Here is a 12,853-nt window from a genome sequence, read left to right as displayed (position 1 = left end):
CATGTCGGGAAGCTGCAGAGCAAATACTCTTGTGAGAAGAAGAGGCCTGGATATGAGTTTGAGATCATGGGTACGCGCAGGGTATTTAACAATGTATGCGACAACAGTGTGTGGTTTTCTTTCAATTGGTAGTCGCACGGCAAAGGGCTTAGAGATAGAAGACGAAAGCTGGGACAGTTGAACCGGAACCGGAACCGCGACACGTTGGCAAAGAGGGGGACGAGACATGCCTATGAAGGGTATGTGTTTATATCCGTCCATTCGAATACAATCGGTGGGGATTCCTCAAAGGCCTGACGTGACAAGTGAAAGAAGGGGACGACGGTGACTCTGCTCCGTACCTTGGACGGGAGTTGCAACGGCAGGGAGGTGGAGCCGGCCGGATTAGAGTGCTGCGAGCTGTGCGTGCTGCTGCGAGCCATCCTTGAGTCCCACGATACGGTGGCCCTTGAACGTCAGGATGATACCTTACCTAGGCGAGACGCTAAGCCTTCATCTCTCCCTCTGGAACGAGCAGATGGAAGCGCCCAAGAAGACAGCGAACCTGTCAATGAACGCTTAGTCATCACCGAGGCGGATAGTGCCCGTACGCAGTAGGTACTCCGTAGTGATGGGGATTCTAGGGAAGCTGCTCGCCCGCTAGTGGAGCATTGCTGCGACCTACGGCCCCGTGCACAGGGAAGGAACCCCGGGGAGATCATTGACCACCCATTTACCTGCAGGTTCCATGCATCTCCTTTTCTGCCAGTGACCTGCGCAGTAAGGCCCCACGCCCTTAGGCTGGAGGCTGGAGCCCATGGGCCACCCATCCCTGGGCTCCCAAGGTACATACTGTGTAGGTTTGCGCTGTCAGTGGGCCGAGGGCGGGCGCATCGTTCACTGTCTGGCTGGCCCGCCCCGTCACCCCTCGCCTCCAACGCCGACCACCACCACCACTTCCCACCGTGACGCTGCACCCTCCGCCTCCGAAGACGCCCCTCCTCCACTCCCAGTCAGTCACGCAGTCAGTCTTCTGCAAGTCGCAACTATTCTTCTCTTCTGCCCCTGCTCGCCTACCCGCGCCTAGCCTCGCCTTCCATTCCATTCCCAAGTTCCTTCCCGTCCACTTGCAGCTTGCCATTGTCCGCTGTCCGTTATTCGTTGTCTCCATGTCTCCAAGGGTGTCTGTCTCTTCACCCTCCCCAACATAAGGTCGGCACAAGCCAATACCTTTATTTTTACATTTCCTCACGCAACAAGAGGACAAGGACAGACGTAGACCCGTCTCCGTCTTCTGTCCATTTCCACAAACTCGCTTGTCGTCCTCACCAGCCTACTTTTAATTCCGTCTCTGGTATCCTCTTCACTGCGCCTCCGACGGCCTTTGCAAGTTCCACCCATCGCGAATCGAGTTGGCGTATCCGTACTCCTCTTCCTACCTATGCGCCACACTTCGCCCACGATGGATTCACCCCAGTCTTGCGACAAGGCTACCACCACCGCCTCTGAGCCCGCACCCAAACCTCTCGGCTTTCTTGACCTTCCTCTCGAGACCCAAAAGGACATCTTCAGCCATGTATGCCCTCCCCTTCAGCCTACAGCCCATGTCGCAATGCAACTGACCCCTTCTAGTGCTGCCAAAGCGACCTGATTTGCCTCTCCCTCGTCTCCAGACACTTTCGCGAACTCGCTGCCGCCCAGCTATACCGCAACTTTCACATCGTCTTCCCCGATGAAGATGATCCATCTTTCGATTCACCTATCGACAGCTTGGCTGGTGGCCTCGACACCTTCGTATCGAGCGAATACGACTACGCTCAGCATCTTCGCGATGTTTCTCTCGATACCCTCAGCGCCGGCGACAAGGCCGAAGCTGCATATAAGCCGTACTTGTACAGCGCCAGCTGCGGCAAGTTCATGAACACGTTACTATTTCTCACCCTCAAGAATGCAAAGTCCCTCGAGACCTTCAGGTACGTAGCGTTGGCTTCCATTTGCGCATCGTCACCGCTGACAGCTCGGACACCAGGTGGAACATCCGAGTCGAGCTAAGCCGGCCTGTGTACAAGGCGTTACACCAGATTGCGACCCTTAAGAACCTCCACATCCGAATGCAAGCCGGGCCGTCCCTCTTCGAGATTCCCCCTCCACTACCGTATTCGACGAATCTACCGCCGCCTACATCCACTCAAGGTCATTGGGACCCGTTGCCAGCTTTTTCCTCAATACCGCCCCCGCCTCCTCCTTTCGCAAGCATGTCTTTGAACGTCCCGCCGCCGTACAACCCATCTTCCCTTGGTTCTCACCCTCCCTTACCGCCCGCGTTGAAGCCGACGCCCCGAAGTAGGCGTAGGATATCCGCCAACGAGCCCGCAACGCTGGGCGGGTTCCGCAAGCTGAATTCTTTGGTGGTTCTCGACATTGATACCTTGGATACTGTTACAGAAATCAAGTCATGTGTGCGCAATTCGGCGTCTACCTTGACGAAACTGAAATTGTCCTTCTCGACGTATCTTGCTTTGCAATCGCGAAAGCCACCTCCGGACACCGACCCTGATGACTCGGACCAGGATGACGAGTTCCAAGTTGTTCCTCTTCCATCAGCACCCGGTTGGGATGAAGCGAGTGGACCGGCAAAAGCATTTCGCGCGCAAGAAGAGAGGAAAAGTCAGGAGTCGGTTTTGGGCAGGATCTTTGACGTGGAGCCATTCCTGGCAAAGAAGTCACAGCATCGCAAGAGTTTGAAAGGAAAGGCCAAAATCGATAACCCGGCTAACACGCAAGAGGCTGGCTCACCTGCCGAAGCCTTCATGAATAGATTGCGAGAGGTCTCGGGTAAACTGATGGCAAGCGTGGCGGAAGGCGATGCGGATGACGGGTCAAAGCAAGAAATCCTAGAGATGATCGAGAAAGCCAGTCGGAAGTATTTGGAAGCAGAGGAGGCGAAAGCGGCGACGGAGGCAGCGAAAGAGAAAGAAAATACGACATCAGCTGAAGCGGGCTCTTCCACTGGTGCAGGATCGTCATCCGCCGCGACAACAACCGTTCAGCCGGCTACGACCGTCGAGGTTTCGGGAGCGTCTATTACCGGTGCAGATATCAGCGCCAAAATCAAGACCACGCCAGCAGCCGATTCTAACCCCGAGGATATCAACGTGGAAGAGCCCATTGCTGCTGACGAGGCTGAGGCGATCGAGCGGGTTCAGGCTGTCGCTCCAGAGACGAGCTCGTCAATTCAAGAACCTGCATCGCCTACCACGGCGCGAGCAAAGGCCGCGTTGGAAGCTCAAAAGGCAAACTTTGAAACATTGGTTGCTCGTCTACAGCACCTATTATCCGAAGCCACAAGTCTCCAGGAGAAACTTGAGGACTTGCGAAACACGACGAGCGCTTTCGACCGGGACCACATTCGATATGCCGAGAATCAGTTGCAGGGCTTCTACCGCGATATTGAGAACGTTCGGTCCGAGCTGAATGCGACTGAAGCCGAGATTCGTGAAGTGGAGAAGCAAGTCAACGGCATAGCCACGACAGCACATGGCGAGGACGAAAGAATCAGCGAGTATATCCGGGCGACCAGAGGCGTCGCTCTGCGATCCTTTAGTGTTCACCTCATCCCAGTCAAGGCCTCTGTCTTCAAGGCAGCCATTGACGTGAGAGTGCTAAAGAGGCTGACGTTGCTAAATGTCGGCAATCAAGCTCCCATCTGGGCCATGTTGACTAAGGAAAACAAGGCACAGCCGCTCCCCTTACGCAAGATCTTCACGGATAACGTGTCCATGCCTTTCCTGACATTTGCATCGCAATTGGAGCAGATCACCGAACTGTTCATGCTCGAGCGGTCGTCCAAATACAAGCCCGAGAGCTTCGCGCCCAAGACAAATGTCGTCATGGACCAGATCCGCCGTCTTGTTCTCAAGAAGCACATGCCGACACTAACTCGGCTGATGATCAAGAACGATTCTCAAATGAGCTGGGATCTGGATGAGAAGGCCATGCTGCTCATTTGCAACCGCGGGAAGCAACTCGAAGAGCTTGCGGCCTCGCTTGGCATTCGCGCCATGGTACGTTATCTGAGATGTTGTGCGTGTTCCAAACTAATCAATCTCTTAGCACACATTTATGCAGCACCTCGGAGGGCTGGTAAACCTTCGAGCTCTGAACGTAATTTCGTTCAGAAACGATGATACCTGTGTCTGGGTGATGCGCGAGACCCGCAAGTTCCTCGTCGATAACCTCAGCCACCACCCCCACATGAAGCTCGAGTGGATCTCAATCGACGATGACCGGGTTGAGCGCATCATCCGCCCACCACCACAGACCCCGGCTGCCAGAGCCGACGAGAAGAGAAACAAGAAGGGCAAAAGTAAGCCTGCTGGCTCTGCTTTTGGCGCCTTTGGTGGCCCGGGCACCTCCACTGGTTCAGGTGCCCCGGGTAGCTTCCCACCGCTGCCCATGCCGGGATGGGAAACGGATAGCGACAGCGACGATGAAGACACCGATATAGTTGCCAACACCAAGCTGGAAACCGTTGAAGGCGTCCATTTTTATGATGTTTGGGACGTCCGTATTTTCAAGAAGGAAGTCATGGCCGGAAGGCTGTGAACGAAGGCCCCGAACGTTGAGGGAGAAGTTGTCAACGGAGAGCAGGAGAGAGACACGGGGCTGAAAAGAGTGGTGGAAAACCCATGGGCTTGGAAAGAATATGTAGCAGACGAAACGGCGTTAATTGGTTTCACTTACTTGGATGGGGTTCATCTGGGGAATACCCGGCACTAAAGGAAATCAAAGCCTGGCGCAGTATGGTACGGGAAACGGGGTATTAGGGGGCAAGGAAGACATACCCTCAGGTTGTCCCAATCTACCCACGGCGTAAAGTAGCGACCTCCTTTTTTTTTTTATCTTCGAGAAGCATCACTGGGCGGGCTTGTATTACCCCCCCTTGCCATGTTCATATCATAGACCAGTCATATGTGAGATGTGTGTAGAGTTTGCTTTGACATATCGGTCTCCTATCACAAGCCCGTGCATACATCTCAGTATCCAAGCGCTCTGTTCTAAGTCCGACCCGTCTCTTCAGAATCCATCTTCACCTCGATATCGAGAGTCAGGCTCTCTCTCTTTCTCTCTCATGTGCATAGCTCCCGCCAAGGACTTACCTCATCAATCTTAGTACTACTGATCATCTGCTCGATCTTTTCAAAATCCTTCTCCATAAGCGCAATGTCGGCATTGGACATGCGAGACTTGCATGAGGACATGGATTTGTTAATTTTATATGAGAGGACTATGTAGATACAGGTGAGCAGGACGCCATGCGAGAACTAGATGCGGTAGACCTCGAGGCTGTACGGACCGGTGAAGGTTTACTCGGCCCCTTTGATGAGGTCGGTGATGACGGGGTTTAGTTATGAGCTGGGTAAGGTCGGTGATGATGGTCATTTTGGAAGAGTGTGGTGGTGAGGTCCGGGAGGTTTGTTTTGAGTTGTGCGTTGTGCGTTGAGTAGGGATCGGGGACCGTGGAGGTTGTTGATGAGAGGAGGGATGTGTGAGTGAGAGGAAATCTAAGTAGGTGAGATTAGGGTTGGGGGGTATGAAGACTGAGAGGACAGAGGTAGGAGACTGGAGTTGGGTTGATTTTAGGGGAAAGGTGGGCTTAGAGAAAGGTATGTGGCTCGGAAAACTCCATGGTGAATGCCTTTTATTTGTCGGGCACGCCTGGGTACCAGAGTACCTTTGAACAAACGTCGGAGTTTTGGAATCGCAGATGTATGTAGGCTCTATACTCGTTGCCTCCAAATGATGGTATCCTGGATGCCTCTGTTGTCTTCATTGTGACATCAACCTGAAGACAAAGAACCGAAGAACATCCTACAAACTGGCCGACCTAAGTAGGAGTGGACCTTTTGTTGAGGTGCTGGAGGGGGGGGGGGGGCAAGAGAAAAAAGACTCCATCATAGGGAATCGAACAAAACATTAAACAATTGTTCAACTTGACTCTGGAAGAACGGGTTCCACTGGCGCCCCCTTAGCCCCTCGGCCAAGTGTCCCAATTCACTTGTAATGATGGTGAGTAGAGATGGAAATAGACCCAAGTACCTTCTTCGCTTACGCAGTGTATTGTGTTTACTAGGGTGAATATACGTGTGGACACAGGACTACGTCCCTCACCCTGAGTTGCTGCCATTCGAGCAGCAAATGTTCGTACTATATGACCGGGATGTACACATAGCTGGTAATCTTGAAGACGCCATTAGAGCTACAGCACTTACGGCTATGTAACTACTTGAGTAGAATAACTTGCCCCTTTGTATTGTTTACTTGTCAAGCTTCTCCAAAAAGCATGACATCGACTCGCATTTTCAACTTCTTCAACAAGCAGTGTGGAGAGGGACAAAGCTACCACTGTCGTATCGCGATACCTCGCTCCCCCACCAGCTGTTAAGTGACACTGGAGATGAGGCAACATACATATGGACTAGGGAAGACATAGTAAGTCAATTTTTTGTTTGGGTATCAATCTTCTGTCCTCGAAGCCGCCAGCAGTTCATCACTGTTCTATGCCGCTTTCTGATCCATAAGCGCCATAATCTCGTCTTCCTCATCCCCTTCACCAGCCCTCCTCCTAGCCTCCCTCTCAATCCCTACTCTGGTAATCATACCACCAGCAAGCATCCCAGTCTCTTTGACCCCTCTAACCCACCCCTCAAGACTCCTCATCCCCACGACAAGGAACCCGAGCTCCTCCCGCTCGACATCGAAAACCTCCCACCACGCCACCTCGGGCATCTTGGCCCCAGCCTCCCGGGCGGCGATATATACCGCCGCCGTCGCGAGCGCGTTGGGCTGGTGCGTAAGATACAGCATCTGCGGGCTCAGCAGCGCCGTGTTGAGGTGCGCGACCACCCGCCCGGCCACCTGCGCCCTCGGCTTCCCGAGGAAGTCGAGCGCCTGGAGGTACGTCACGGCCAGCGCGTGCGGCAGCGCCACGGCCGTGTCGAAGCCCAGGGCCCAGAGGACCCGCGCCTCGGCGGCCAGCATCCGCGTCTGGAAGGCGGCGTACTCGCCTTCTGTCTGGTAGTACGTCGTCGGATCCGGGCGGGGGCGCTTCTTCGGGTCGTCGTCTGGTGGCTCGCCGCGGAAGAGGGCGGAGGCTGGGGAGAGGAGGTAGGCGTACACGTTTGAGACGTCTCGTGTCGAGCGTGGGACGGGGCCCATTTTGGCGACCAGGTAGAGGGCTGCGGCGGAGACGTCCTGGAGATCTCGTTAGTGGAAGTTGAGATGTTGTGTGGAATGTGTTGCTTGCGACTCACGCTGAATTCTCCTGCCATTGGCGACTCGACGAGCCAGTACCGCGCCAGCAAGACGTTCGCCTGTGCCGTTGTCGATTGCGGCAGGTCGAGTAGCACACCGGCAGCCTGTGTTAGGCACTGCGTCGCATAGAATATGACATCCTGGAGGTCGGCCGGTAGTGAGCTGAAGGAATTGCGCTTGTAGAGCTGCTCGGCCGTCGCCAAGGTGTTGGTCATATGCGCCATGGTTTGCGCCCTCTATGTGCCGTCGTCTCGGTGGCCTTTTCACCTTGTAAAGATAGCAATCGTCAAAAAACCGTCGTCGCAAGGCTGGAAAAGAGTGTTGAAGTTCCGAGGTTGCTGGGATTCCGGTGTCCCTATTGGTCAAAGCTGAGAGCTGTCAGGGTAAGTTAGGCGCGATGTCTGCCGCGCGTGTGTCGTCACTTTTCCCAAGGAGAGACAGAACCCGGCCGGAAGCAACTGGAGGCGTACCTTACTTCTGTGCTTAGGTGCGCTGGCCCGAGCTTCTTCTTCCAGGTTGCGACCAGAGGACGTGGGGACGCTAAGCCGAAGCGGAGGATGAGTGGGGCTGTGGTGCTTCGCGGGCTTTGGGTAGGCTCTGTGGCCCTCCGGCGTACCTGAGGCTTTGAACTGCGGTGGTTACGAACCAATTCAAGGCAGCTGCGTGGAGAAAAGGTCCCCCGGCCTTCTGGACGTCACGCTCGCATCCCGCCTCAGCTTGCGAACGACACGAGAGCGATTATACGGACCATCATCTACACAGCCGGACCACTATCCTCCGGCCCACGACAAGCACTATTTCATTCCGACACCGATCAATGGATAGGCTCGTGTGCCGAATCCCCAAATAACCATCTACACCCGTTCCCTCTTCCCCGCATCGGCTTTGTCGGCCAGTCGTGATCCGTCCACGCAACCCGACGACATCATCGATCGCACGCCTTCGCAGACGACGAACAACGACGACAACGAGACCGCCGTAGCCATGGATTACAGCGCCTCTATCCACGAAGAGAGCGGCGCATCGCCCTGGGGAAACTCCCCAGGCTCCTCGCCCCGGCCCAACCAGACCAACTTCTCATCTCTTGGTGCTGACCTCGGCGGCGACCCGGCTGGATCCCCCTTCAACTACTCACCGAGTCCCGGCAACGCAACGCCGCAAGACCACCAGGAGGGCTTTGGCGGCGAGCAGCAATACAGACGACCAGACACCGCAAGCAGCACCCAGTCGACCACCGAGGTGGAAACACAGGAGTCGAGGACCGAAATAGGCTCAGAAGCCCGCTCCAGCGGCGATGGTCCGGGACCTGAGCTGCCTCAAAAGTCGCAAGAACAAGGTGGCCCCGCGGCCGCGGGCGGTCAGGCTCAACAACAGCCGCGCAAGCCTCAGCAGCCTCAGTTCAGGCTACAGGCCAAGATCACCGGTCTCGAGCGCACCGGGAAGAAGGACCCCATCTTGCGGTTCGATGTTCATGTAAGGAGCAACCCCCCTTGTGCGGTGGAAGGTGATTGCCTAACACGCCGTAGACCAACCTCCCGCGGTTCCGCACTACGCAGTACCGCGACGTACGTCGTTTCCATTCCGAATTCGTCAAGCTTGCGGAGCACCTGATTTCAGCCAACCCGGAATGCCTAGTACCTACCGTACCGCCCGCCGTAACTTCGGCCGGCGCTGGCACGGACGAGGACGAAGCCCGTGTTAAGGCTCTATTACAACGGTGGTTCAACTACGTGTGCAGCAACGAAGTCCTTATGAGGGACGATGAGATGGTCCTCTTCGTTGAGAGCGATTTCGGTTACAGCCCCATGGTAAAGATGAAGCAGCCGGCGACGGGTGTGCGCAGAAAGATCCTGAAGCAGTTTGCTCCCCCGCCGGACGACACTCCGGAGCTCCAGGAGGCTCGTCCGATTGTGAAGCTCTTCTACCTTGGAACCATGGATGCCGGCCATAAGGTCGATAAGCTCGTCAAGTCTCGTCGAGGTAAGTCCAACGTCAATCCTTCCCAATAACGCGCGGGCATTTGTAGGTCTGATATCATCTAGGTCTGGGATTGGCTGAATCCGACTTTGGCGTCAAGCTCGGCTCCATGCATATCCAAGAGCCCCATCAGGGTCTCGCCAATGCCTATCGTAAGTTGGGCAAGATCGTACAGACCGTCGGTGATTACCACGCTGCGCAAGCTACTGCGGAAGCTACCACCATTGGTGATCCTTTCCAGTACCACTCCCAGGACTCATTTGTGGTCAAGGAGTCACTCACAAATCGCCAAATCCTCATTCGCGAATTCCTCCAGGCACAAGAGAACACACGTAGCAAGCTCAATGCCGCCGATCGTCTGAAGGCGAGCTCCAACGTAAGGCGCGAGAAGGTCGATGAGGCCATTACAGCCCTCGATGACGCCCGCCAAAACGAGACCTACCTCTACCAAAAGACGACTCGTGTCACGCAAAATCTCGTACAGGAGCGCCGAAAGTGGTTCGCGAGGACTGCAGCGGACCTTCGGCTCAGCATGAGAGAATATGTCATTCGCGAGATTGAAGCGGAGCGACGTGCTCTCGCCGTCCTCGAGAGCGTAAGACCAGACATCCGCGCCATTGACGCATCTGGCGGTCTGAGTCGACTGGGACGCGAGGCTCACCCTCCCGTCAGAAGGGCCAGCGTGGCAGCCAGCCAAGGTCCCAAGGGTGATGCATGGAGCGGTGTTCCACGACGCACCGACACGCTCAACCGCAGCGTGTCTGGCAGTCTTATGGGCGTCCCCGAGGACGGTGAGGGCGACGACAGCCAGGGTGCGGGGCAGAACAAGGGCCTCGGCGCAGCGGGCGGCCGGGCGAGCCTGTCCGGTGTGGCAGAGGAGGACGACGAGGACCGAGTGGATGCGAGAAACGCGGCGAGCCGATTGGCGACCAGCACTTTCTGATCGCGTCGACCTTTGTTTGCGAGGTGCGGGTGAACGGGCGATGCCGCTCCTCGGAGGGAGGGGAGGGGAGGGAGGAGGGGGGGAAAGATCCTTGGACCGAGACCTTTTTGTACGGAGGGGGGGCTTTCGGGGCAGGCACTTTTCTTCTCTCCCAAAAAAGCTCGTATGATGTGTAATGCTGTATCCGTCCTGTTTGTGCTCCCATACACATAGATTCCCAAAGTATGAGCCTTGCCTTTTTTTGTAATTCTTGATTCTCTCCTCTGCATTTGACTGGGTATGCGCGATTGTATCCGGCGTGAGCTCGCCCGCCTGCTGTTTGTGAGAGACAACATTGGAGAGAAAGGTCTCGTTGGGGGGGGGGGGGCATATGGCGATGACTGACAGGACGCAGCGTCACGATGAGATTCTTAATGGATGACTCGGCGTGCGTGTGCCGGTGGCGGTAGGCGGTGAAACGTGACTCTACCTACCTCAAGGCACCTTGAGTGCACCTCGAGGTCGAGGTAGGCTGAGGAAAGTGTCTTGATTGTGACGCAAAAGCAGAGCAAGAGCAACATGTAACTGAAGGTGGGTGCGTTTTTCGCAGCCATTCACATAAAAGACACACCGAGAGATGCACCGGGGCATGTTGTGCTTCCCATGCGATATCTTTCTCCTTCACCCGCTTACCGTGTCGTCGTCATCCGTCTTGTAGCGGTTGCAGTAGAGGCACATGGTAATATAGTATATAAACTGCGAAATACACATGCGTGTGGCGGATGTCGTGTTTCCCCTCACTCACCGACTCAATGAATCAGCTCCCAATTTCACCCCCCGATTTCGGCTTCCGGGGGGTCTCAATGTGTCTTTTTTTTTTTTTTTTTTGTCTGCCATTGCTCGGGAAGTGGACGTTGCTGTCTGTTGGCTTGGCTTGGATTTGATCGATTGGCGGTGAGGTGTGTGAGTCAAGGTATGAAAGGCGGGCTATATTATACGCCCGGGGGAGTTACGCGGATGCGGATGCGGAAGCGCAATGTGGGTGTGTGTAGGTGAGTTTTAATATAGTACGGCTGCTGCTGCTAATGGGTGGTAGGTTGGCTGAAATGCACATGCTAGCTTCGCACTGGAAAAGGGGGACAAGATTCACATGTTGCTTCGTTGATATAAGGTAATTGAGCGACGATTGAGGCGGTGGCTGCAGGTAAGATGTCTTCGATTTGATGGTGGTGTTCTGTTCGTAGGTTGTTCTTCTATTGGGCACCCAGACGCCTTCGACCAATTCGAGTGACCCCTCCTCCTCGCATCATCCACGACCTAATTACCTCTCCAGAAAGAAATTTGCTTGTGTTTAGTTCTCTGGGGTAGAGAACCAACCGCTGTCTGGATTCAAGGACCTTACATTGGCTGATGAAGTCCTTTCCAGCGGTCTGAGAATTGTCTTGGATGTATCGTGCCATGGCGATATTCCTATGCAATGTAGTTGACCGTTGAAACTCTAAAGGCATGCCGAGGAAGCTGAATGCAGCTGATCGGGTCTCATAGTGCTTTTCAGCTTATTTGGGCTTTGGTACTTCTGTCCCCTACCCGAAATATGCAGCGTTTCCGCGTTGCCAGACCAGCTAGACTTTCCTGTTCACTAAATTACGGCGAAATCCGGCGGCCTGACAGACGCTGTCTGTCAGCGTCGGTTTCTGGAATGGAGGCGTCAGCCACTTCTCTCTTTCTAATTTATCTGGCATTTTTGTCAGCGATGCGAGCAGTGTTTCACTTTATTCCAGAGATCCGGTAGACACCCTCGCTGACATGCCTGAGCAGACGATGTACATGCGGAGAGGCCATGGCCTAGTGAGGTCGTATCGAGCTATGCTCCCCCCAGTCATCCCATTCGGCTTTTGGGATGGAAAACTTCCATCGAGATCAATAGCCGTCTGGAAGCAAGGTCATTACTCGGCAACTACGTCGGCAGGTGCCAATCCAGACATCCGTCTGCCCTGGAGCTGAAGCCTGAGGTTTGGAGAAAATCGCCGGTAATGGAATGATTCCAGGCGCCGCTGGCAAGTGACCCTCATCGTCAATACTGCAATGACTCGATTCCATGCGGCTCAGAAGAGAAGAGTTTCTGTCCTAGATATGTCAAGGCCGTCCATTGGTAGACTGGACAACAATTCCGTGGACCGTGTTAGTTGTTATAGCTGCTCTCACTGGTGATATCAGAGAACTGACCAGACTTTCGTCCCGAAGCTGCTCACGCTCGTCTTCGGCGACATCATTGTACCAATACCTTCCCATGAGATGACGTGACGGGCGTCTCTCTTCTCTCTCTTCTTCTTTCGCATACCGAGAAGGGGACGGCTTGCTCATCAGTATCACGTACACCCAGGTAAGGCCTCGCGCATGGGTTCTCTTCAGGCAGGCATGACGAAGAGCTCCACTTGACACTCATTTGCATGGTCCCTGGGTAATGCCATGCGTTCCGATTGCGTGAGCATGCAGGGTTTCTCCGAATTGGAAAATTGTCTCCAATTTTTGTTTCGCAGTGGGTATCTGCTGGCCACCGTTGAATGTGATACCCAAGCAGCCTGCGGTTGCGGATATGCGAGACTCTTGACTCTTTCAATACTAAGCCCTGACTGAGTCGTCAGACAAACCAGCTCCTGA

General features: G+C 54.8%; 3 protein-coding genes across 3 annotated transcripts; 2 read left to right on the top strand and 1 right to left on the bottom strand.

The window, feature by feature from the left end:
- Window positions 1-1,420: 1,420 nt before the first annotated feature.
- CCOS01_05065 (F-box domain-containing protein) lies at window positions 1,421-4,584 on the top strand (the record flags this gene model as incomplete). The annotated part of the gene is made up of 4 exons (XM_060453246.1): window positions 1,421-1,555; window positions 1,612-1,952; window positions 2,009-4,043; window positions 4,093-4,584. 4 exons carry the CDS (start codon window positions 1,421-1,423, stop codon window positions 4,582-4,584), a joined length of 3,003 nt encoding a protein of 1,000 aa, XP_060317204.1.
- A 1,953-nt stretch (window positions 4,585-6,537) lies between these two features.
- On the bottom strand, window positions 6,538-7,517 carry CCOS01_05064 (cyclin domain-containing protein; the record flags this gene model as incomplete). Its single annotated transcript, XM_060453245.1, has 2 exons — window positions 6,538-7,233; window positions 7,293-7,517. The coding sequence occupies 2 exons, from the start codon at window positions 7,515-7,517 to the stop codon at window positions 6,538-6,540; spliced, it is 921 nt and encodes a 306-aa protein (XP_060317203.1).
- Window positions 7,518-8,118: 601 nt separating this feature from the next.
- Window positions 8,119-10,213, top strand: CCOS01_05063 (PX domain-containing protein; the record flags this gene model as incomplete). The annotated part of the gene is made up of 3 exons (XM_060453244.1): window positions 8,119-8,766; window positions 8,820-9,273; window positions 9,336-10,213. Coding segments are annotated over 3 exons (1,980 nt in total), but the record flags the coding sequence as incomplete, so codon positions are not given.
- Between the last annotated feature and the right edge of the window lie 2,640 nt (window positions 10,214-12,853).

This window comes from Colletotrichum costaricense, assembly GCF_030867565.1.
Source record: "Colletotrichum costaricense strain IMI 309622 chromosome Unknown Scaffold_4.1, whole genome shotgun sequence".
Classification (NCBI taxonomy): domain Eukaryota; kingdom Fungi; phylum Ascomycota; class Sordariomycetes; order Glomerellales; family Glomerellaceae; genus Colletotrichum; species Colletotrichum costaricense.
The sequence above is the reverse complement of the archived record's forward strand: the minus strand, read 5'-3'. Positions and strand labels throughout refer to the sequence as shown.